General features: G+C 41.3%; 1 protein-coding gene across 11 annotated transcripts in view; it reads left to right on the top strand.

Moving 5' to 3' along the window:
- FOXP1 (forkhead box P1) overlaps window positions 1–23310 on the top strand; it is a 377025-nt gene that overhangs the window by 311969 nt on the left and 41746 nt on the right. For all 11 annotated transcript variants that reach the window (XM_030458438.1, XM_030458449.1, XM_030458445.1 and 8 more), the window contains 2 exons: window positions 1696–1900; window positions 17946–18050. In XM_030458438.1, the coding sequence (XP_030314298.1) occupies window positions 1696–1900; window positions 17946–18050 (310 nt within the window). The remainder of the gene's footprint in view (window positions 1–1695; window positions 1901–17945; window positions 18051–23310) is intronic.

The following is a 23310-nucleotide window of genomic DNA, read 5'->3' as shown; positions in this document are numbered from 1 at the left end:
GACCAGTGCTCTCCAAAGCTAGCATAATTAAAATCTTTAACAGTTTAGCAAAGTAAAGATGTTTGGCTGATCACGTTGAGATGATTATCTATCCATTGTATTCTAAATGACAAAAATAAATTAAATTTAGACCTTGGCATTTTTTATTATGTGTTTCAAATGAACATAATGCATACTGCCTCTCTTTTTTTATTTATTTATTTTCATTTCAGTACCTTGGGTTTGGTGAGATACATGCCTGTGTGAGCTGGTTCTATACACACAGAAAATGGCAGGTTCCTTAGGATAGCTCCAGCACTACAATGAGCTGAAACAATGAACAGTCATCCATAAGATGATCTGGCAGCACAGTGATGAGAAACCTCTTCCAAAACATGCAGACACTGGCTTTAATTGTTATTTTTTTTTTCTGCTGAATATCGAGGTGAGGCGTCTCTACTGCTATTTATTGTTTTTCTCATGGCCTTCTCTGGAAGAGCAGTGAAGTCTTCAGTGAGAGGACTTGACGTGTTTGATCATGTCACAAACATCAAGCTTTATCCAAAACCCTGATCTCAGCATGAGCCCCTGTCACACTGGTGAAGGTGGTTCCCCTTCCAGCCTTCCACCTGGCCTGATGGAGTTTCCAAAGTTTTCACTTGCCTTATTTATTGGCTGTGATGCCCTAAGTCTGGTGTCCACTTGGGCCCCAGGAGGAAAACAATTATTATTTTTAAAATTATTTTTATTTCTTGAAGCTTACTTTGTTTTCATTTTAGTTTTGAATGGCTCATTAGCATCGATTTAAGAAATGACAGTAATAATAGTGTTACTTGTATAGAAAGTTATACAGTTTTTCAGTAGACACATCCATCAATTAAGTGAGCAGTTGGAGAAACCAAAATTAATGAGAAAGATAGGTGTGTTAATGAAATAATCATAGTATAATCAATTTGACTGTTAAAATTTGAAAAGCATTTCAGGAAGACAATATGAATTCATAATTTATGTCTAAAAGTGATTAATAAAAACTGTATTTAATAACAAAGCTATTTGTCATCATTTAAAACTTAAGCACAAAATTAGTCATATTGTGGTTCCTGTTGTCATAATAATAAAGCTGAGTATTTTATTTTTTTCCTAAGACCTTCCTTTCTTTTAAAAACAGGATAAAAAATACTCACTTTCATTAAAAAAAAACAAAACCAAAACAAGACAAAACAAAAATCTATATTTTAAAATATATAAATAAATTTCTAATAGTAGTTTCTAGAGTAGCCCTTGGCCACCTTTGCTGCCAGCCTTGCTGTGAGCTCAGGGCGATTTCTGCCTGATTGGGGATTCTGGAAATGGGCTCTCTATAATTTTAATTGCAAAAAATAATAGTAATAATAATAATAATTAACATGGAGATTGGGGTGGGTGCTGTGTTGTGTGTACCCTCCCCTGCCCCACACGCCAGATTTGGCATGACACAGGTGGTGCAGGTGTCACCCCAGCACCTTCAGCAGAGCCCTGCAGCTTTGGGTATCAGCCTTTAGTGGCTATTATTATTATTATTATTAAAAAAAAAAAATAAATAATTACTCAAGCAACACCACACGCAGAGGCAAAACTAACACTAGGCTTTGTTTACTGACTCTGTGATTTAATTACTGTTTGAAGACGGCCGAATTAGCTGTTAATTGATTTAATTATCCAATTTGTTTGTTTCAGGCATGATTCCAACAGAACTGCAGCAGCTCTGGAAGGAAGTGACAAGCTCGCACACAGCGGAGGAGGCAGCCAGCAACAACCACAGCAGCCTGGACCTGTCCACCACCTGCGTCTCCTCCTCTGCCCCATCCAAGACCTCCTTAATCATCAACCCACACGCCTCAACTAATGGACAGCTATCAGTCCACACTCCTAAAAGGGAGAGGTAGGTGCCAGAGGGGTTTTCCACCCAGGAGCATCTCGGAACAGTCTGCAACATGGTGGCAAAATTGTTGGGGACGGTGGCCAACAGCCTTGGCCTCTGTTTTGTCCTCCCCGTCTTGCTCTGCCTGATTTTGGCTGGGTTGAATAGAATCTCCACTGGGCAGAATATGTTCCTTTTGTTCTGGTCTTTATGGCTTGTTAATTGGATCAATGTGGGCACAATTAGCTAATTAGAAGTGCATTGGATAAGCATCTTGGGGGAAGTGTGAAGAGTGTAAACCGGGTTTTTATTTTGAGGTTTGCATCCCGCGTGGCGTGGTGGTGTTTCTCTTGATGTGTTTTGGGTTTGCAGGCTGGAGGTGAGAAAAAAAAAAAAATCTGTTGGTCAGCACAGGCTGTTTTGCCACCCATTTTCCTGACAAATTTCAGTGCCCCATCTCATCTGACCCCTTTGCCTTTTTTCCTCTGTATTTTCCTGCTTTGACAAGAAAGTGAAAGGCTTGAGTTCACCTGGTTTCTCTAAAAACAAAGTGATTTTTTTTATAAGTTGTGATAAAATTAGCTAACTGGTGTTGTTTGGCTTTTAAAAGTGTGAGTTAATTTTTACTTGCTAGGCTTGCATTGTTAAAAGAAATGGCTTAAAATCAGGGGTTGTCTGTTGATGTGCTTCTCGGCGCAGGCTCTGCTTTATTCCAAAGGATGCTTTATTGCAGGTTTGTTTCTTTACACCCCCAGGTTTCACTGAGGCATGTCTAACAACATAACTTTTGCTTACGGTGAGATAGATGGGTCCAGGAGCTCAGGCTGTGGGTGCCAGCACCTGCTGCAGCTTCAGCATCACTGCCAGAGGAGGAGGAGGAGGAGGAGGAGGAGGAGAAGGGGAAGGGTCCCCGAGAGCGTGGGTGCAGTGGGGAGGGCAGCTCTTCTTTGCATTCAAGAGAGTGCCTTTGCCCACCTAGAAATGTTAAAGCAGACAGTAGTGAAAGCTGGATTTTATGGAAACTGATGGCTTTGTCTTTCCGTCCCTCCTTTCATTCATTAGAAAGAGGATAATGGAATTTTTAAGCCATAGAGTTTATATTTCTGCTAGCCTGAAAGTAGATTGATAGGGCAGCTGTATAAATACCTCTTATATCTTTCTAATATTAAGAAAATAGTGCTGGTGGGAATAGATGTATTTTAAAGGGGAGCATGCCACTGTTGGGAAGAACTGCTCTGTGGGTAAGGCATCATTTTATATCCATTGCAGGGACATGTGGGGGAACATCAGCATATACATTTATAATGCATGTAAGTGTCAAGGACGTGGTTTTCATGAAGACTTACATGGGATTCTAAAAACAATTTGATGCTTAATAAACAATTAAATTCCCCCTTTGCTGCACAGAGAGCTGAACAAGATGGGTTTGTGACTTTTCAATAAATTTTTTATCTGTTTTCCTTCCTGAGTGTATGAAGTACAAACCCAGGCAGTGAAATGGGTTTTCCTTTCACTAAACAGAGGCATGTGCTGTCTGCTAGTGGCTGTCTCACTGAGGAAACACTATGCCTTTGCTGTTTAGTTTGAAATGCAGTGGAAGTACAGGAGTCTGCTCTGAAGTAAGAATTTTCTCTGTGTATACTGTCAAACAGAACTTGAAATCCATGTGTCTGAGTCTTGTATTGGGGCCTGGAGATAAAGGGGATCTACAAACAAGGTTTTTATTAGTAAATGTTTTTATTAGTATTATTAGTAGTAGTAGTATTTATGTTTTTATTGGTAAAATTCCAAATAAATTAATTAGGAAGGCATAAACATACCATGGCTTTGAGACTTCCCTAGGTTAGAAGACTCAGTGGCTGAATTGGTAGCTCTAGTGTTTAAAGCTTGCCTTTATACTTTTCTTACATATCTATTGAGTTCTCTACAACATCCAAATGCAAAACTAGGTATATTTAGGAATACAAAAAAGGCTTTGCTTTATCTTGCCTCTTGTTTGGTACACGGAGGGGTTTACACCACCCATTTGCTGCGGTGATTGAATTACGTCTTTATCCATAAGTCGAGCAGGAGACTACACACAGAATGCCTCCTGATGCACTTAAGGGTTTTGTTGCAGTCTCATCAGGCACCGTGGTGCCTGCCTGAATTTCATATGACACAGAAACTCCTCTTGTTGAGATGTGTTGCACTCGTTTCTTTTCTGCAAGGGTATTTATCTCCAGGCAGGGCATTTGGGGTGTGAGCGAGCAGGGAGGCGAGGGCTCTGCTGTGCTCTGCTCTCAGATGTATAGATTTGAAAGCTCACAAAAGGGGTTATTGTAACTTCTGTACAAAAGAGAGAGAACAGGCATGAGCAGGGTTTTGCTAATTTTTGATTGATAAGACTAGAAAAAATCATGGGTTTGGTGGGAGCTTGAGTTTGCTGGACTTAGAGTGAAGCCCATGTATGGGCTGTTACCCAGCAGGTTCAGCACAGCCAAGTGTGCAAATGGAAGGGGTCTCATGGAGGTGGTCCCTAGCCCAAGCTTGGGTCAGATGGGTCTTTCAGCAGGGCTCCCAAGGGAGATCACAGCCCTTATACCTCCCACCACCACACCAGTCAGCAGCTTGGGCTTGTTTTTGGGTTCTGACTTCCCCCCTCTTTTTCCAGCACCTTCTGTGCAGCTGGCTGTTTGCTTTGGTCTGATACAATCAAGAGCTATTTATTTAGATTTAAACAACAGTAAAAAGCACATAGTAAAATCTGTAAGTGTCCTACCAGTTAAGCACAGCTACATCGTAACGACTGCCCAGCAGCAATAAATAATCATATACAGGTAACATTAACTTTTAGGGTGTGCTGTAAAGCTGTTTCCCCTCACTCCCCCTTCCTCTTGAGCTTTCAAGAAGGAGTGGGCTGCAGGAGAGAAGTTGCTTATGTAGGAGTTACTATCATTATTGTCATCTCTGGGATGGTTCAGGCTGTGTTTTTTGGGGCTCCTGGTCCCACAGGTTAGGTCGTGAGGCTGCTGGAGGCAGGAAACAGGGGTGAGAGCAGCAGAAGCACCTGTGTGAAAGCCACTGGGCAAGCAGCAACTCTGTTAGTGTAGGTCTTGGGTAAAAACACCTTTTGGTTATAAACAAGGGGTTTAAAACAGCAGGAGAAATAGTCTTTGGCTGCTCAGCATGCCCACGTGTCACTGTGCCACAAGCCCAGCCTGCTGGTTGTGCACAGCAAAGCTTCAGCCCTGTTCAGGCTGTGGAGACACAGCTCTGGTGTCACCAGTGATGCTGCCCATGCTGGGGCTCCACGGGGCTGCCAGGCTTGGAGCTGACTGACAGCAAAAGTAAAAAAAACAAAAAAACCCCAAAAACAAAAAAAGTGAGCAGCAGGCAGGGGTCCATAGCCACCCCAGGATGTTTGGAAAGCAAAAATATGTTCAAAATTAGGAGGCATCTCTGCTCCTGGGTAGGGGCCAGGGAGCATGGTGATGCTGCTCTTGTTTCTGCGTGCTCTGTGTGTGTGGCTTGCATGGGAATGAAACAATTCTAGCTATAAATAATGGGTTAATGCTTTCATTCATTTGGGTTTTAAATGTATATTACATCTATGCTTTTGTCCCACATTTTGCCCAGTTTCTCTAAGTAGCAGCAGCAGCAGCTCTGGGGTTTGGTGCACAGCAATCTGTTAAGGAGATAAATAATCTGCTTTGGCATGACACTCCTACTCTCCTCTTTAATTTGTCTTACACAAGGAAAATTATAATTAAATCATTCAGGGTAAACCCTTGAGTGTAGAGAAGGAAAAAACACACTTCGGTAAAGATTGCCAATAGAGACCAACTTCCCTGTTGTGCCGTGCAGAGACATTTATCAATATTCAGCACTATTAAAGAGAGAACATTCCGTGTGATTTGTGAGGCGGATGCCAAAGCTCAAATCAAGGCTTGTTAAGATCCTTTCCCCGTGCAATCATGGGCATTCAGCATCATTAGAATTCAGCACTGACTGTGTGTTTCATGCTTTGATTTTGCTCAGACAATTTAATAATGTTTATTGTGCTGATTATATATATAAATTCACTCAATGCAATAAACATACCTCAGTCGTCAGTACCCTAAGGGAAATATTTAGTTATAGATACTTGTATTCACTCAGGATAAATGAAAGTGAGACCATCAACAGCATGCAAACCTCTCATCATCTTATCAGCTCTTGGATTTCTTCAATAACAAGTATTTTCTCTAAAAAAGTAAATAAATAAATAACTGGAGCCAGTTAAGCACATCTGCTGTGCTTAGAGATGTCAAGGACAGTACCCCCTTTCCACCTCGTTCCACTTCATTTATTTACAGAATATATTGGAGAAAGCTTGATGATTTTCTTAAGAAAAATTACAAAACAAAACAAGTGCATGCCCGGTCACTTCAGGTGACTACTAACTTTACAACCTGAGGAGCAGTGGACATCCTGAAACCTTTGTTCTTGGGAATATTCCTGACGTGGGAAGGTTTGGAAAAGAAGAATGGTGCAGAATTTCTCAGTGCTTTGTGGTGAGAAGTTTCTTGAGCTTGAGCTGGGAGGTCTGGAGGTGCTGTGGAGTGGTGCAGACACCTGCCTGCTGGTCCCATCCCCTGGCACCATGCTGTATGGATGGCAGCAGCCATGGGATGATGGAGGCTGCATGTAGCAAGTGGGTTAATGAAGGTCCAGACCTCTTAATTTAGGAAGTGCATCTGTTTGCAAGAGGTAGGGTGAAGAGTTGGAGGTAAAGGCTGCATGTCCAAGAGACCTTTCTCCATCTGTCAGTGGTCCCAGGTCAGTTCCCCATTGTCTTGATAGCCTTTCCAGCCATGCCTGATTCTTGTCCTTCCACATAGGCAAACAGCAATCTTGCAGGAAAAATAAATGAGATAAACAAGGGGATTTTTAGTGACTTTGCTTTGTTGGCATCACAGGAGGAAGGAGTCTGGAGAAGACTCTGAAGGGAAGTGAGAGGAACAGCATTGCAGACCATTGATCTGCTGGTTTAGCCTTAATGTGTTGTTTCACTGTTATCTTCCATGCCAGCTGATCAAAATCCCAAAGCCTTTAGATGAGGGCATTAGGATTCAGCACAATTAAGAATTACAGACCTTGGTCCATTGCTAATGCTTGAGATGAAAGAGTTCAGCCTGCAGTCCATATGCTCCCAGGACCTGATCCTTTCCTGGCCTTCCTCTCTGTGCAGTCCCTGGTGTTTGTTCTGCACTGGTGCCAGCATCAGATCTGCTCATCCATGTCAGCTCCTCTCACTTGCTCTGTGCCATTGATTTTAGCTCCTTAGAGTTTACTCTCAACAGAGTTTCATTAGATAGGTTACCTCAAATCCATTCTCCCTTAAGAAATTGGTGTTCCTGAGGCCTTTCCTAGAATGCCAGCCTGGTTTGGGTTGGAAGGGACCTTAAATCTCATCTAGTTCCAACCTCCTGCCATGGGCAGGGACATCTTCCATTAGCCCAGGTTATTCCAAGTCCCATCCAACCTGGCTTTCAGCACTTTAAGAATGGGGTATCTACAGCTTCTCTGGGCAACCTGTGCCAGTGTCTCACCAGCCTGCTCACTGCATGGCTGCTGTATTTTCTCATCACCCCTCATGTAGGTGTGACAGCTGTGAGGCTGGTTGTGTCATTCAGTAGCAGTGACACTGTGCCAGCCAGAGCAGGGAGCTGGCTCAGACCTTTCCCTTCCACGTTCAGGTACAACCCAAAGCACCCCAGTACCTCATCTCAGGGTGCTGCCAAAGAAGTCACCACTGCTTCCTCATCTGAATCACTTCTCTGTGTAACCAGCTTTGAAAAAGTATCAACCATGGCTCAGACCTGGAGTTGCTTCAGTTTGAAGCCTTATCAGGCACTTCTTGTTGGTTCTTTTCAAATTCAGGTGTGTAGCATCCTTTGCCTTGCTCACTCACACTGACCATCTGCCACCCCAGACTCCCCTCTAAACCAGCTGTACACTGCACCCCTTGTTCCTCACTCTGCCCAGGAGCCCTTTCATCAAATTAGGCTTTTCTAAGACTTTTTTTACTAAACCCTGGCCAGCTGTTTACTAGTTTGTTTGTTTTTCCCTGCAAAAGATGGAAAGTTCAGATGTGGCCCTTTGCTGGGTTTGACCCTGCACTGCCCTGGGGAAGCTGCCCCAGCACTGGGGAGCTCCTGCACCCCAAGCTCACTGCATTCTGTTCCCAGGTAATAACTGTGAGTTGTACAACTCCAAACACTAAGCTAATGTATCAAAAAGCACTTAAAATAGATTGGGTGAGCCTTGGCAGACGCCTGACAGAACTTCTCCAAATTTTAGCATATGTATTGTTTTATTCCTCCATCTGGCCAACAGATCATTGTTTGATATCGGAGTGCTTTGCATATCTCCTCCCTTTTCTTGCAACTGAGATACTTACACGTGCATTTAATACAGCTTAATGCTATTTTTACATACCAGAGAAATAGCTGATGGCTTTCTGTTAATTGCATGCACTTTGCAGTTAAACTTCTACTAAAACATTCCTGTCTAAATACTTTAAAAGTCCAATGAAAATTTGTCATTTTATTAGAGGTGTTTATGTAGTAGTCTTAAAAAGGGACCTGTTTTTGGTTTACTGCACCGTGGATTCCTGTTTCTTTTTATTTCCTCCTGTGTGCAAGTTACCTTCCTCAGCATTTGCTCAGGAGACCTGACTATCCCAAAGAGCTGAGCAGAGAGCTAATCAAGAGCACTGTTACTTTTTTATCATACATCTCACAGCCTGAGAGTGGAAAAGAAACACCCTTGAAAATGCCATAAACTTAGAGGAGAAGTTAGGTGGGTTTTGTGGCTGTGTTCTCTGCTGTTCAATAAAAATTGAGTAGTTAGTATGACAGCTGTTGTATCATGTTATATTGTACTGCTAAGATATTGAGTAGCATTTAAAGTAAAACTCCACCATTTAGCTGTATAAACCAAGCTGTATAAACTTCATCCATTTCACTATGGTTTAATGGAAAAAAAATCAGTTTCTCAATAAAATGACATCATTTTTCCCAGGTTGTAATGTTCCTTTTACAACTGTTTTCTTTAATTCAATTTATTTTACTTTTCTTTTTCTTGGCATCCTTTTTTTTTCTTGCAGTTTGGAGAGAGGGAAATCTCTTATAGTAAAGAAACCAGGTACTGCTCAAACCTCCTTTCTGTCTCCCTCTCCCTCCACATCTTGTGCTGATCTGGAGCTCTGTCTGTGTCAGTCAGACAGGGCTGTATTTCCAAAGCAGTGAGATGCACATTGAAATTTGGGAATGGGGTTTTGTGGCTTTACCTGTTGGATGTTGAGGGGTGGGGGAAGGAGGCCAAGGAAAATTTGTATTGCAGTCTTGGGGTGATGCCATGGGCTGGTGTTCTGTGTTGCTGGTGTTTTGAAGGTGGGAGGGTTGTTCATTTCTGTGCAATCAGGGAAGACATCCATCCATTAAAAAAAATGTATTCTTCTCATTAAAAGGATGGTGTAAGCCCAGGCAGGGATGCTGCTAATATGTGATGCAGCTTGTCATTTTTGGGGCTGCATGAAGAAAGCAAGAAACTATTCCTTTGAGAAACTCTCTCAGGAACTGAGCGACAGATCCTCTAGCCAGTGAATTCTTTTAACTGTAATTTTCCTTTTTTTTTTTTTTCTTTGTGTGTGTGTGTGTGTGTACTCAAAAATAACATCATGATGGGCCCTTAAATACCATTTCATACACAGAGCACAATTTCCATAGCACAGGTGGTGCTAATATAGGACAGTCCCCCAGGCACTTGTCGCCAGGAGTTGTACAGCTTGTTCAGTGTCTGCATCCATATGGCAATCTGTCCCATTCATAGAAAGACATTGTAGCTGTGCCTGTGGGTGCTGTGGTCAATGTAGTGTAAAAAGTAGATTTTAACTCTCGGCAACCTATGCTCTGCTGTTTGTTTTATTGTAGAATCCAGTTTATAACATGGGGGAGGAGGAAGGAAAAAAAAAAAAAGCAGCTCTGAGCAAATTCCAGAACAATCTCATTGGCTTCAGGTTTTGTTTATTCTTGGAGCACATGGGGAATCAGCAGGTGCACCAGCCCTGCACCCAGCACTGCTCTAATGAACAGTTTACAGGAAGTCTTGCTCGGAAGAAACATTTTCCTCCTTGTTTATACTGTGAATTAACTCAGAAGTTGCAAAGCTCTAAATGAAGTTAGCTGGCCCTGCAAGTCACGCAAGGCTCCTTTTCATCTCTTTTTTTTTTTTTTTTCTTGTAAGTTGCATGTTTTTCCTTGGGTGTGCTGCCCTTGGGAAGGATGCTGAATCCCCCTGTACCCCCTTAAAGGGGACAAATCCCAGCAAAGGGACAAACCCCAGCAAAGGGGAGCTCTGAAAAAGGGGGGCTGAAGTGTTAGCATCGCACAGCGGTTCGAGCATGAACAAATGAACGTGATTTATGGCTGCTTTGGTATCTTATCATTGCAATGCCAAATGTTTTTCTGTTTTATTGTGCCTATTTGTTATGCCTTTTAGTAAACACAAACAAATAGATGCCTAGCACCTGCAGCAGCATATGATATTTACACTACCTGTGTGATTCAGCACGCTTCCCTGGGGAAGCAGGCTTGTGTCCTCTCAATTTTAGTGCTTTTTTAAATAGCATTCTTCAGAGGGAAAGCATGTGGCAGAGAGAATGCAATGCTTTAACTGTATTTCTCCCTTGGAGCCATTATTTATCTTAATTATTTTTTTATATACACTTTCCCAAAGGGCACTTTCCTAGCTGCCACAGGGGGGGTGCAGGGTGAGGGCTCCCCCAGCGAGCTGCCAGGCTGGATGAGATGTGACAGTCACCTTCTGCACGGGTTTTGTTGTGCCTGTGGGACAGGGTGAAAAATACTGACGTGAATAATCCCTGTTAATCATATTTGTTGATGTATCACTGGTTTACTTAAGGGTGAAAGACTTGCCTCAGCTCTGAATGTAACAGAGTATAAATTTGTTAAACAAGAATAGATCTTGTTTCTCAATGTTTTCCTTTACTATAAATTTAAATGTAACAACAGAATATAAATTACAGTAAAATAAGGTTGGCAAACAGGATTGCTTTTACAAACTATGTATGTAGGTTTGTAATTTTACACCTCAGTCTTGGTGAAGTCCAAGGTCTAATCCTGTGTTTTTAAACTTGCGTGTGTTCTTAAAAGCGTTGCTGAATCTGGGCCAAAGCTTTGCCATTGTCACCTCCCTCTGCCATACAAATTGGGTGTGTGAGAGGGATGGAACTGCTGTGCTGGTAGTCAGTTAAAAAAAAACCTAAACCAAAACAACAACAACAAAAAACAACCTGGGAAAGTGGTAGGATCACTTTTTTTTTTTTTTTTTTTCTTTTCCTAATTTAATGAAGATACTGAATCAATCCTTTTTCATCTGAATAAATTAGGAAGCTGTTCAGAGAGGAATGAAATGAGATTTAGAAGGCATAAGAAGAAAGTAGCCCAACTAGGAAATAAAAATTCCAAGCTGCTGGTTTGACGTGACACGTCAGCTGCTCAGCATTGGTTGTGTGGGAAATGGCTGAGGCATAATCGGGGTTGGGAAATTAAGGTAGGACACTCCGTGCCATGTCTTAGTTAAAAAGGTAAATGCAGTCATGGGAGGCATAAACACGCATGTTGCATCCGAGTCCCTTTTTTTTTTCCTGTTCTACTTTATGCAGAACCAGTTAAACCACATTGAGAGTGATGTACAATTGGCCACTCTCTTGCAGAAAGGATAAAGAGGAGCTGGAGTGAATGTAGAGAAGAGCAGCTAGGATGATAAAGGGGTTGGAGGGAATAGGCTATGAAGACAGATTAAAGGGAATTAAAGATCTACACCCTGGAAAAATAGAGGCTCTAGGAGGATGTGATTATGGTATGTAAGGACATGAAGTGATGCTACAAAGAAGAGGGGAAAAATTGTTCTCATTAGTTAGCAGTGCTGGATTTTAAAATCCAGCGTTTCAAATCGTGTGCATCTGGGTGTATTTGATGTACTTTTCACTACAGTACCTAGGCACAAGGTTGAAATAAAAAAGAAGAGTTTTAAATAGTAGAGAAACTTGTTAATTCAAGTGCAGGGATGGAACCTCCACCTGAGATAAGTGATGGATTCAATAGTGTTTTTTGGTGGTTTTTTTTTTTATTGCAATGGGCATTTCTTTTAAGTCTTCTAGAAATATGTTCATTCCCTCCAAGGAAGGATGTAGGGCAGGGGCTGTCTGGGCCCTGTGGCAGTTCTGCTGTGGGCCAGGCAGAGGGATTGTCACTGGAAGAAATGTGTAATACTTCTAGATTGCTGGAGGGTCATAATGTTGATTAATAACCCCAACCATCAGTTCATCGATCAAAACCAGAAGATGGTGTGTATAATTATCCAGTCTGGTTAAACTCCTTGCAGTGGGGATGAGGAGAAGAGGACTATTAACCAGATTTTTCCTTTGTCTTGCTGCAAAACCTCCATCACTTTCTTTGCAAGAGGTGTTTAGAGAGGCATGAGGAGAGGGGCAGAGATTTGGGGTGCATTGTGGGCCTTGAGTCATAACAGAAATGATATGGCTTGATGTTTTGTTTTTTTTTTTCTACATGAGTATACAAGTTAGTGTACACTGACTAGAATAGAGGATTTCAGCCTGTAGGCAGCAGTTTTAACCTAATTTGTCTTAAATTGGTGTAGTCATTTAAAATGACCACTCCTGTTAATTCTAGTAGGACTGATGAGCTGCTTCTGGTCCTAGATCTGGACTAAAGTAATGAGGAATGGGAGAAACACAGCTTTAAAAAACATCCAAAAATATGCAAGGCAGCTCTAGGCCACACATATCAAATGCCAGCTCTCCTGAAGGCCCACAGCCCTTTATCCAGCAGTGGAGAGAGGCATTTACCCTGCTCAGACAATGTTCAGATGAAATATCTGCTTTCTAGGCAGTTGCTGAGACTTGCATGGAAGCATGAATATCTAGAAGTAGCCCATTTCAATATATGGTTGAAATACTTGATATTTTTCTTTTTTAATTATTTTTTTAAACTAATGAGGTTTTTTTAATTCACAGTTTAGAGAGGAAAAGGGCTGCTATGCCACCTTAGCAAGAATTCAGAGAGATATGCACCATGTGCCTTCACTGCAAAACACATTTTCATTCAATTGGTGTTTCCATGAAGGCAGGAACTTGCGTTTGAGTACAGTTGGTACAAGAATTTAATCATTACTGCTTCCATTTTGACTTTAAATTAAATACAGTGAGCATTTCTGACTCAGAGAATTGTGACATTTTAAACAACTTCATTCTGTCGGTGCCTTTCGATGAGCTTTGGAGCTCACCAGGCAGTCAGGAATACAGGAGGCCCATACTGGGTCCCAGTTTCATCTCTTCTTCTGTTGTACAGGACCAAAATCGTGGCAATTTGCCTCGGTGGCTTTGCCATCACATCAGACCCAGGGGGGGGATGTGATGTGAGACTGAGTCCCCTGCTCCTGCCTGGCCCCTGCACCAACACAGGCTACATGGCAGCTGGCAGAGATGAGGTCACTTCCCGTTGCTTCTGAGAAATGAAATAAAATTCTAAGGAAAAAAAAAAAAAGCAATTCTTCTGTTTCTGTGGGTGCTCTGCTCAAAAACCCTCATCCAAGAGGAAAGTGGGAGAGGTGATATTGATTTTTTCAGTGTGCAGGTGGCTCAGGCACGTTCTCTGCACTTCTAAAACGTGAGCAGATAATTCATAACTAACAGAAAATCAAGGATGCTTCCCTGCATCACTGACTTCCCCCCGTGTTTTGGCAAAGATCACTGGCCCAAGCAGATGTGGAAGAGAGAGTGTGGAGTATGAAGTATGTCAGCATCATGATTATTTAAAATATGGTCCACTGTGTGGCCAAAGCACTCTTACTGGGTCTTCTGCTTAACTGGTTTTTACATCAACCCATGCCAGTCTCTACAGGAACTGGTAGTAGGTTCCACACATTTATTAAGAATGGGTTGAATTAAAGCACCCAACTCAGGAAACTTTTGTTCTAGCACTTTGGTTGTGACCTTTTGTGATAGCCAATGTGATCCTGTCTCTCTATGGGGTATACTATCAGTTTTATTCTTCATGGGGTCTTAGCTGCCCATGTTTTCTCCATCTCCCATGGCTTTATGTCCCAGGGTGTGATTCTTCAGTGATGCTGTAGCACAGAAGGTAGATTCCAAAAGTTAAGTGGCTGAAGTGGTCCAGGTGAGTGGGGCTGTGCCAGTGACAGCTTTGACAGCCAGCAGAGTCGGTGGTGAATTTGCTCTGAGGAATCCTTGGGGTTACAAAGCATCATAGGCTGAAGAAGACAGAGGTGAAAATTCCCTCCAGCAAGCACAGAGGAGGTGTGGAAGTGTCTGGCCCATCTCCTCTCCTTACTGGAAACTGGGCTGGAAGCAGCAGAGAGTAAGTGGACACTTACACAGTTTTCAGCTTCCCACATGGATTTTGTTAACTCTGTCGTATGCCATGAATAAGCTGACTTGCACAAGATGTTTTATGTGCCAGAGCATTATTTGCTGTACTTCAATGCAGCATCACTGCCCTATTGCATTATTTGGAAATAATTCTATTGTGTTAAGTAATTTGGATTCGAATACCTTATGAGGAGGAAAAAAAAAATCCCCACATAATTGTGATTTTTACATCATTTATTTCTTCACTTCTTTAAATATGTCTTGTTATAAAATCATTTCCACTAACTAGTGTTGCATCACCAGTACCCGACCACGAATATGCGTTCCTGGGAAGGAGAGGGTGACAGAAACAAACACCTACTCTAATGTGTCATTAGAAATCAAACAGACCTAAAATTTGCTTCTGCTTGCCAATGCTCAGATCTTCTACAAGTCTGTCTCCGGCAAGGATGCTTCCAGATTACAGGAACTGCTTGCATGCAGACAGAATATCACTGAGCAGTTTAAGCTTATAGGTTTGCATTGTGCCCACAAAGCTGTTTGTTTATGCATTGGATTAAAATCTTCATTTTCCACCTCTATTTGCTCAAACAAAGTGAGTACTTAGATCAGTTCAACAGAGTTCTCCATTCATTTCCACTGGCTGTATCCTTTGTGCGTTACATCCGCTTCTGTATGAACTCGCTCTTTGTTTTGTTTTGAGGTGCTTCTTAAGGCTCTATCAGGGAACAAGTGGCAATCTATAACATCTTCAAAAGTGGGATGGATAAAATAGCAGTAATATGATACTGACAGGGAAAGGTCACAGAGAGGCACTGCTGAAAACCCCCCCGAGCGGGATGGGAGTAGCTGCCTTTGGCAAGGCACGCTGCCTACCAGGCTGCCTGCATTTCTCTTTCAATGCTAAGGGTTGTTGGGTTTTTTTTTTGTCTTCTTGAAGTGTCTATTTTTGGTAAGTTGAAGTAGTTGCTCTGCTTTGTTGAATGGCATTGGAAAGCTGTACGTAGGTGTTAAGTATGTTACTCTTAGCATCGTGTTAGAAAATGACCTTTTATGTCCCCATTTGCAATCAACCTCCATCTCTGGTTATTGACAGCACTAGACTTTGACATCCTGAGCATCATTTCCAGTTTGATCCTGGCTTGGTCATCCCGTCATTTTCTTTGGACACAATACCAGGGTATCATGTCCTACATAGTTTGTCTTGTCTTGTGCAAGTTGCCTGGAAAGAAAAGAGATTTGCACTTGGATTTAAAAAATAAATACAAATCTCGGTAGGACTCTTTCCGTTGACTTGGCCGTGGCCTTCAGGCTCTCACAGAGAAACTTTTAAAAACCCTGCTGGGGGTTTAAGCCATGTGACTCCTGTTGATATTATAATGAGATTTACAGTGCTTAAACCCCACAGGGGACTGACTCCTTACTTGGTGTCACACGGAGTTTCTGCAGGCATCCTGGTACATGGGTAACATTCACTCTGGAAATGAATACACTGAATTTTTGGGGTGAGGTTCTGCCAAAGAGATTGAAATCGTAACTCTGCTTATGTAGTCCTCATGGACTCCAGTGAAGTGTTAACACTAAAACCTGCTTTCAGGTTTTGAAGCAAATGATAAACCCCCTTATTTTCTGAATATTTTTCTGAATATTTGCTTTTTGATACATGTGTGGGGCAGACAGGCCTGTCTGGCTATGGTGGATGGTGTTCCTCCAGCCATCCACCCTCTTTGCTTAGCTGGGGAAATGTGGGGGTAGCATTTTTCTAATTTCCTTGCAAGGAATGCATCAACCCTTTGTTCTTTTAAAAATCTAACTGATAGAGCTTCTCCCTGCTTGGACATTTAAATACAAAAACTGATTAATTTAAACCAGTGTAATAGTTGTTTCTAGAAAAGGCCTTTGTAAGCCTCTTTAACTACAGCTGGGTTTTTTTAGGAAATTATGTTGTTTATTTATGTGTTTAGCTATTTGGACTTTTTCTTTTCTGTTTATGCTTGAAGAACTATTTCTAAGTAGCTAAAAATAAGATTTTAATGAAATAATGTGTTACATTCACATACAACTTGTAATACCTTTACCAGTCAGATCTGTACCTTTATTGAATTAAAAAAAAAACAAAACCCAAAACAGTTTCTGTAACAGAAGACCTACAGTTATCTTCAGAATCCATTTGGCATAAAGTGGCAGAATCTGGGCAAGAATTTCTCTTGCAGCTACTTTGTATTGGGGACAATATCTCAGGGGTTTATTCTCTGGTGATCTTGCTAGCCAGTGCATCAGAAATAATACAATGATACAATTTCCTTCTAGCATGCAGGCAGATAATAGTACAGAATAAGAAAAACAGCATTTCCACATATGTATAAAAATAAAATGGTGAAAAGTGAGTGTTTATCCATAACATTACCTGTAGTCCAGGATACAATAAGTCATGAAAGACACACCTCGTTGCAGGTATGTGTTCATATCCTTTGTGTATTTCTAGAGTTCATAATAAAGCACAGGTATACTGTAGCAAAAAGGCCTGCTATGGAAAACAGATATCTGTGTGAGCATAAAATAGAGTTTTCAATATTATTTTGACATTTAATTTTTCGAGTCACCCAAGGTTATGGAAATTGTTGCAAAAATAATTCTTTTACTTAAGAAGTTTCCGTGTAGAAGTTGAATAAAGAAGATATTTTAGAATATGGTTCATCAGTTAGTGCAACAGATACATTTCCCTGAGCACCACATGGCCCGGATCAAAGCATCTCATGACTTGGATCAGTGCAGCCAAATCATTACGTATTGATTGGAATCCCGCTGGAGGATTAACCCCTTCCTGCTCAGAGGAATTTTCTTCTTTAACCCTGGTTTCAGTGGTTAGAACACTCTGTGGCGTTCCTATTGAGTCTTAGCAAGGTTAATAGCCCCCACTAGCCCCCCGTGCTAAGGAAGCCTTTGATTGTATGGATGCTTTTTTTTTTTTTTTGTGATTAATTTTGCATTTGAATTTTCCATACTGGGACATAAGGAAAGCTGTACTGCAAAGAAACATCCTGTAAGAGTTAAAAGGGAAAAAAAGAAAACAACCCCAAAATGAAAGAAAAAAACCCAACCCTCAACCCAGTAAATAAATAACATGGTGGGAAAGCCAAGGCTGCAAACTCAGAGCTTTTTCCTCTTTCTGTAGCCATGAGGAATGCCTCAGGTCTGGGTGTATTGTGTTAGAAGAATACATTGCTGTATGGAGATGACTTTTCTTCCTGATGAAGTTGAATTGTAAATATGCAGTGTTCATAAATTTCTTAGCAAAATATCAAGCAGGATATTAAGCAGGTCTGTCAAATGATTTCTCCCCCGTCCATGTTAATTTAAATTCTTTGCAAAGCTTTTAATTAATGAATGAAATGTAGGAGGATAGCTAAGTAAGAGTGACACATGTTTTGCACTGCAAATGGTATTTAATTCTGTTTTGAAAAACCATGGGCAGAGTCAGGTGGGAACCATGAGGTGGTAGGGATGTTTCAGGATCTGTTGTTTGCTGCTCCTCAGAGTCGTCCTGAAGATTGATTGTCACCTTTGGTTATGCCACTTTTTCTCTTTTCTCTTTCCTTCCTCCAGTTTATCCCATGAGGAGCACTCACACAGCCATCCACTCTATGGACACGGTGTATGCAAATGGCCAGGCTGTGAAGCTGTATGTGAAGACTTCCAGTCGTTTCTGAAGTAAGGATGGTTTGGTTTTTTTTTTGGCACTTGTATTGTACAGAAAGCATGCCCTGAAATGTTGTGTGTTGTCACTCACCCTGGGCCTGATGCAAAGCCCATTGAAGTCAACAGAGAGTTCCCTTTCATTTCAGTGGCTTTTGGATCAGGCTCAAGAGCTTTTTAACAGGGGATAGTAAATTAGCCCCATGGGGAAAGTATGGTCTTGCTCAATGTATTGCTATAAAACAGAGTGTTTGCTGTTCCACAGCCTTTTATTTTTTATTTATTTAAATGATTTTTAAGTTGCAGTATTGATAATGTAAACAACACAACCTTGATTTAACCTTGATTTCACTTTAATTTAGAAATTTCATCTTAAATTAACTCCGTAATTGAACAGAGAATTGCAGAACATCACGTGAAATTTAATTTATGTCAAATAAGTAACTAATGAACAAAGTCTACACTACTAAAAATAAACTATAATTATATTAATTGGGCCCCTGCAGTTTGCTGCAGACCTTTCCTTGCTGCCAAAGAACACAGTTTTACACGTTGCATAAACAGTGCATTGTGGACTCCTATGTGGTAATGTGTGCATCCCGATGCAGGGAAGGACTGGCCAAGCCCTAATAACTTACACATGGCTGCTCCACAGCTAAACCATCAGCTTCACCCCTCCCAGCTGGAGCAAAAAAGGCTTCCCATCACAAAAGAGTTTTCTGTCTGGGTAGATCACCAGGTACACATATCTTTTGGGTGTATCCAGGTTCTGGATACACTGATCTTTTCTCAAGGACTATGGATGATCAGTTGAAAGATCACCAAAGACTAAGCATGTTTATGATTTAACTGCACAAGTGGGCAAATTCTGCTCCCTTTTACAGTGGTGATCTCATGCAGTTAGCCCACATAAACATGGGACTCTTCAGGATGGATAAGTAAGTAGATGGAGTCCCAGAATGTTCAGCTGGATCTCTTCTTTCTGGAGCACTTCCCTGGATTTTAATGTGAGGGAGGGAAGGGCGACAGCAATCAGAGGATGTTTGTTGGATGATGGTAGATGATACAGATAGGTCTCAGAACAAAATGGGCCAGTTCTGCTTCCACTGGCAAAACCCTGCTGAGTTCAGTTGGATCAGTGCTGCTCCTAGTATAAACATGTGTTACAAGTAAGGAATGGTACAGTGATGAGAAGGTTCTCATTACAAGAAGATTACAAAATAAGAAGGTGCTAGTCATAAATTTCTGTGAAGGGTGGCCTCATTTCTTTTAGTTCATCCTGTTGTTCACTTAGTGAAATAAATGCTAATCTCACCATACTTGCCAGCTCATTCATATTCATATGCCATCTTATAGCATTTAGACTTGTAAAACAACTCTAATTTTTTTTTTTTTGCACCAAATGCAAGGGAAAGGTACTGTGGTAGCCTTAGATATTGGTATAATCTGTGTAGTCACATAAAGTGAGATTATGCCACCTTTTCTTCTTGTGCTAGTCCCCTGCTCAAGATTAGATGGGTTGGTTTCAGGAAAGTTTCTCAGGGCATTGGATGGGGCCATGCATAGAAAATACAGCCTTTCAGTTTTATTGCAGAAGTAGAGGCAAGGGATATTTTTTTTGTACAGTATTTTAGAGGTGTTTTAGATAGGAGACCCAGTCCACCAGTCCTAGAGGAGATACTTAGGGTGATCAATAGGTTGGAATAACTTGAAAACCATTGCCAGACCAGCCTGGACCTGAATCAGCTCCCAGCTCCAGCAGTTCTGTTCTTTTAGCACTCACTTAGCACTCAGGTTTTTTTTCCTCTCTTTAAACCCTTTCAAGAGAAACATTTTGTGGGACTTTCTTAATCACAAAAAAATTGGCTTGTTTACATTTTCTTATTATCCAAATTCTGCAGTGTCCAGACTAAGTGTTACTGTTCAGCGTAATATTTAACCCAGAACAAATGAAGAAATGAATGTCCCCAAGTGTATTGACACTGATACAGAGTGAGCATTGCTTCAGAAAATGAGACTGTAGCCTTTCAAGTCTCCCGTGGAGCATCTGTCTTTAAATTATATTGCCATTTATCAGAATTCATTACTCAATGAAAAGATAACAGGTAGATGCTTGAGGTTGCTTTCTGGTACTTGTGTAATCCGGGAAGCTCTTTTAACAGTCCCCTCAAGAGAAAAGCTCTTGTTTACCAAGTGAACTACAGCCCATGAATCAACTGAGCATTGCTTAATTTCACTTACCTTGCTAAAAAGGCCCGCTAGAAAAAGCAAAGAGAAGTTACATGAGGAATGAAAGCCCTGCATGCCAATAAAATGATTCTTCAGTTAAGGGAGAAAAAAGGACTCGCAGGTCTAAAACATGGTTCATTTCTTTTCCTCCTGAGGAAGAAATATCATAACTGTTGGTAAATCAAAACCAGAGATTTGACACTCTTCTGTGATCGTTCTGTAGTGTTTGTTCCCAAGGTGAGGTACACCACAGGGCCCTTGATTTCAAAGATAAATACTGTACAAATAACGATCCTAGTTGTCTTTCACTCACAGCCAACAGGAGGATGCTTATCAGAACCAGCAGATACACGGACTATTGTACTCATTTATTTCCCTATTTCTTTTTGAAATAAGTTAAAGTTTTAGCATTGTTTATTTTTTTTTTATGTGTTGGGTTTTGGGGATGGGGTTTTTTTTGGGTTTTTTTTTTAATCCATCAGCCATTGGTTACCATGTGATGGAGTATCAGTTAGAGCTAACCCATAGCAGCAGGGGCTGCTGCTAAGCCTAATGAAACAGGAGCACCCTGCGTGCTCCAGAATGCTCCCCGAGATGGAAAACAAAAACAAGTCCAGTCTCACCGTGGTGACCTGATGGCCTTCTGCCAAGCTGCAGGAAGCAAGGTGAGGGCTGGAGGGTGCACACGTGTCCAGCCTGTTAACCAGGGCCTGTCTTCCAGGCGGCGACGAATGGAGCAATTAGTAGTGCAGAGACTTCCTCTCAAAATGGACTATATCTTTGATTTCATTTGCATGTGCTTAAAGACCATTGCAAATAGAAATATATCCCCTTTCTGTGGTCACTTGTTCACAAAATCTCTGCTGGAGGGGGAGGGTGGTTTATTCAGCAAGGTATGCAGAGTAAAAAATGAAGGAGAAAACTGAGCAAGATTTTATTCCCTCCTCCCATCTTTTTTTTTTTTTCAAAAATTCGATTGTAGAGTAGATGTGCTTAATCATGGCTGTACCATTTTTTAATCAAATATATTCTTCAGACTAGGGACACAGACCTTTGGAGAGCTCTTGCAATCCTGTATTGCAGTGATGCTGGTAATCTCCTTCATGTGAATTTAACTTTGATGAAACGAAGGGGAGTTTATGTGAAAGAAACTACTAAGTGCACTCTGTAATGTTTTCACAAGTGTTTTTATCATGGTAACATCTTGTTTACTTTAGTTGCCTGCCTAAAACTACTTGGAACATGTTAAGAAAACATTTTGAGAAAGCTTCTACAAAGAGGCTTTTGTTTAGCAGCAACTGTGAGACTGCTCGGCTCACAAAGGTGTTAACTTTCAACCCCTTAAGCACTTCCACATGAAATTCCAGCAACGATGTTTGTGGTTTTGGAAAAACAAAGTGTATATTAAAGAAACCAGGTAGATGCTAATACATGTTGAAGTAAGCCGGAAATCATAAATTGTTTCAAAGGCATTAATTGCTATCATTTGCATGTCAAAATGTTCGGCAGTGAAATCATCTGCACTTAGCACAACAAAGACTTTTTTAATCAAATAGGTAGCAAGAGCAGAGAAAAGTCTAGTCTAAAGATGTCTTCTTAAGATTTTTTTTTAATTCCTGGCAGGCCCAATTAAACTTCTCAGCTCTACAGCACTGGGTGCTGGCAAGGGTGCTGCTGCCCTGGGTGGGGATGCCTGGGCACCCATCCCTTTCCCGGGGGTACCCCTTGGTGCTCGGGGATACAAACACACGTTTTCTTTTCCGATCCCTCCACGTATTTCCAGTTGCCTTTCGAGTGTTGATGTTTCTTTTTACAACCTCCTGATTAACCTTCCTGCCCTGGCAGGGGAGCCGGGACCCTCGGGGGTGGCCCCGATCCCACAGTGCCCTCTAGTGCTGCCGGGGATGCTGGTAGGGAGCAGCTGCATCCCAAAAGGAGCATCCCTGCCAGAGCCAGCCCCACTTCCCTCCTCTCCTCAGCCAGTGGAAAGCAAGCCAGCTCGAACTCACTCACCTTATTTTTAGTTTAACGCATGGAGATGAGGATTTTTCACTCTTGGAAGCGAGCATTTGGCTTCTTCCAGAAAATATCTCCTGCTCCCTGCCATGAAATATTTCTTGTGCCTGGCGCGGAGGTAGCGAGGCACATTGTCTTGCCTTATTGCATTTGATATCTTAAGGTGCTCTTAGTTTATGTTTCACATTATAATTTCCGGTGTGTAATCAGAAAGCATTACTTAAGAGACAAGGATCATCTTTGTTTCATACTTTTATTGACACTGTCTGCCATATTACTGCAATGTCTAAATGGTAAAATTTATTATTAGCAATAGTGTCACAAAAGTCTGAGACAGCGATTTTCCTTTCAATAAAAGTAGTTAAAAACCTTTTAGAAAATCCATAATTTTGATTGCTGGTACTTCATAAATGTATAACTGGTACTTTTTAGCTGTCTCTTTAGGGAAAAATGAGTTTTATCACCTGCAGTACCTGGGTTAATGAAATTGTGTGTTGGAATTTAGCCAGAATGAAAGATGAGATCATTCGGTGGCACTAATATTGGCAACAGGTCTCATAAAAAGGTTCGACTCTTTTTAGAGAAGTATCATTAGATTTTTTCCTTTCTTTTGAGGACGGGAGGGAGATTTGAGTTATTTGTCATTTTTCAAGTTTCTGTGGTTCTAAGATTTTCATCTGCTGTAATATCCAAAACCCAGTGACCTAAAAGCCTCCGCCAAGGCCAAGAGAAACACAACAGTGTCCATCAGTGCCTAGTAAAGGAATTTACTTGCTTCAGATTTCAGCTCCAGTTCCTGTTTCAGCCCTTTAAAAATCACGACTCTCAGCTCAAATTTGAAATAATGCTGCTTCTTTCTCATGGTCCTCTGTGTTTGATTGTTTGTGGATATTAGCTGTCCAGGAAATCCCATACTTAGAGATATAAATCCAAAATGATCTTGTTTTTCCGCGGCCAGCCCAGGATGTATTAGACAGTTATGATGATTTGTTAATTTTTGTGACCTGTATTTATTTTATGTGTGCCGTGT

This window comes from Calypte anna, chromosome 12, assembly GCF_003957555.1.
Source record: "Calypte anna isolate BGI_N300 chromosome 12, bCalAnn1_v1.p, whole genome shotgun sequence".
Taxonomy (NCBI): domain Eukaryota; kingdom Metazoa; phylum Chordata; class Aves; order Apodiformes; family Trochilidae; genus Calypte; species Calypte anna.
Note: the sequence above shows the minus strand (reverse complement) of the source record. Positions and strands in the feature narration are given on the sequence as shown.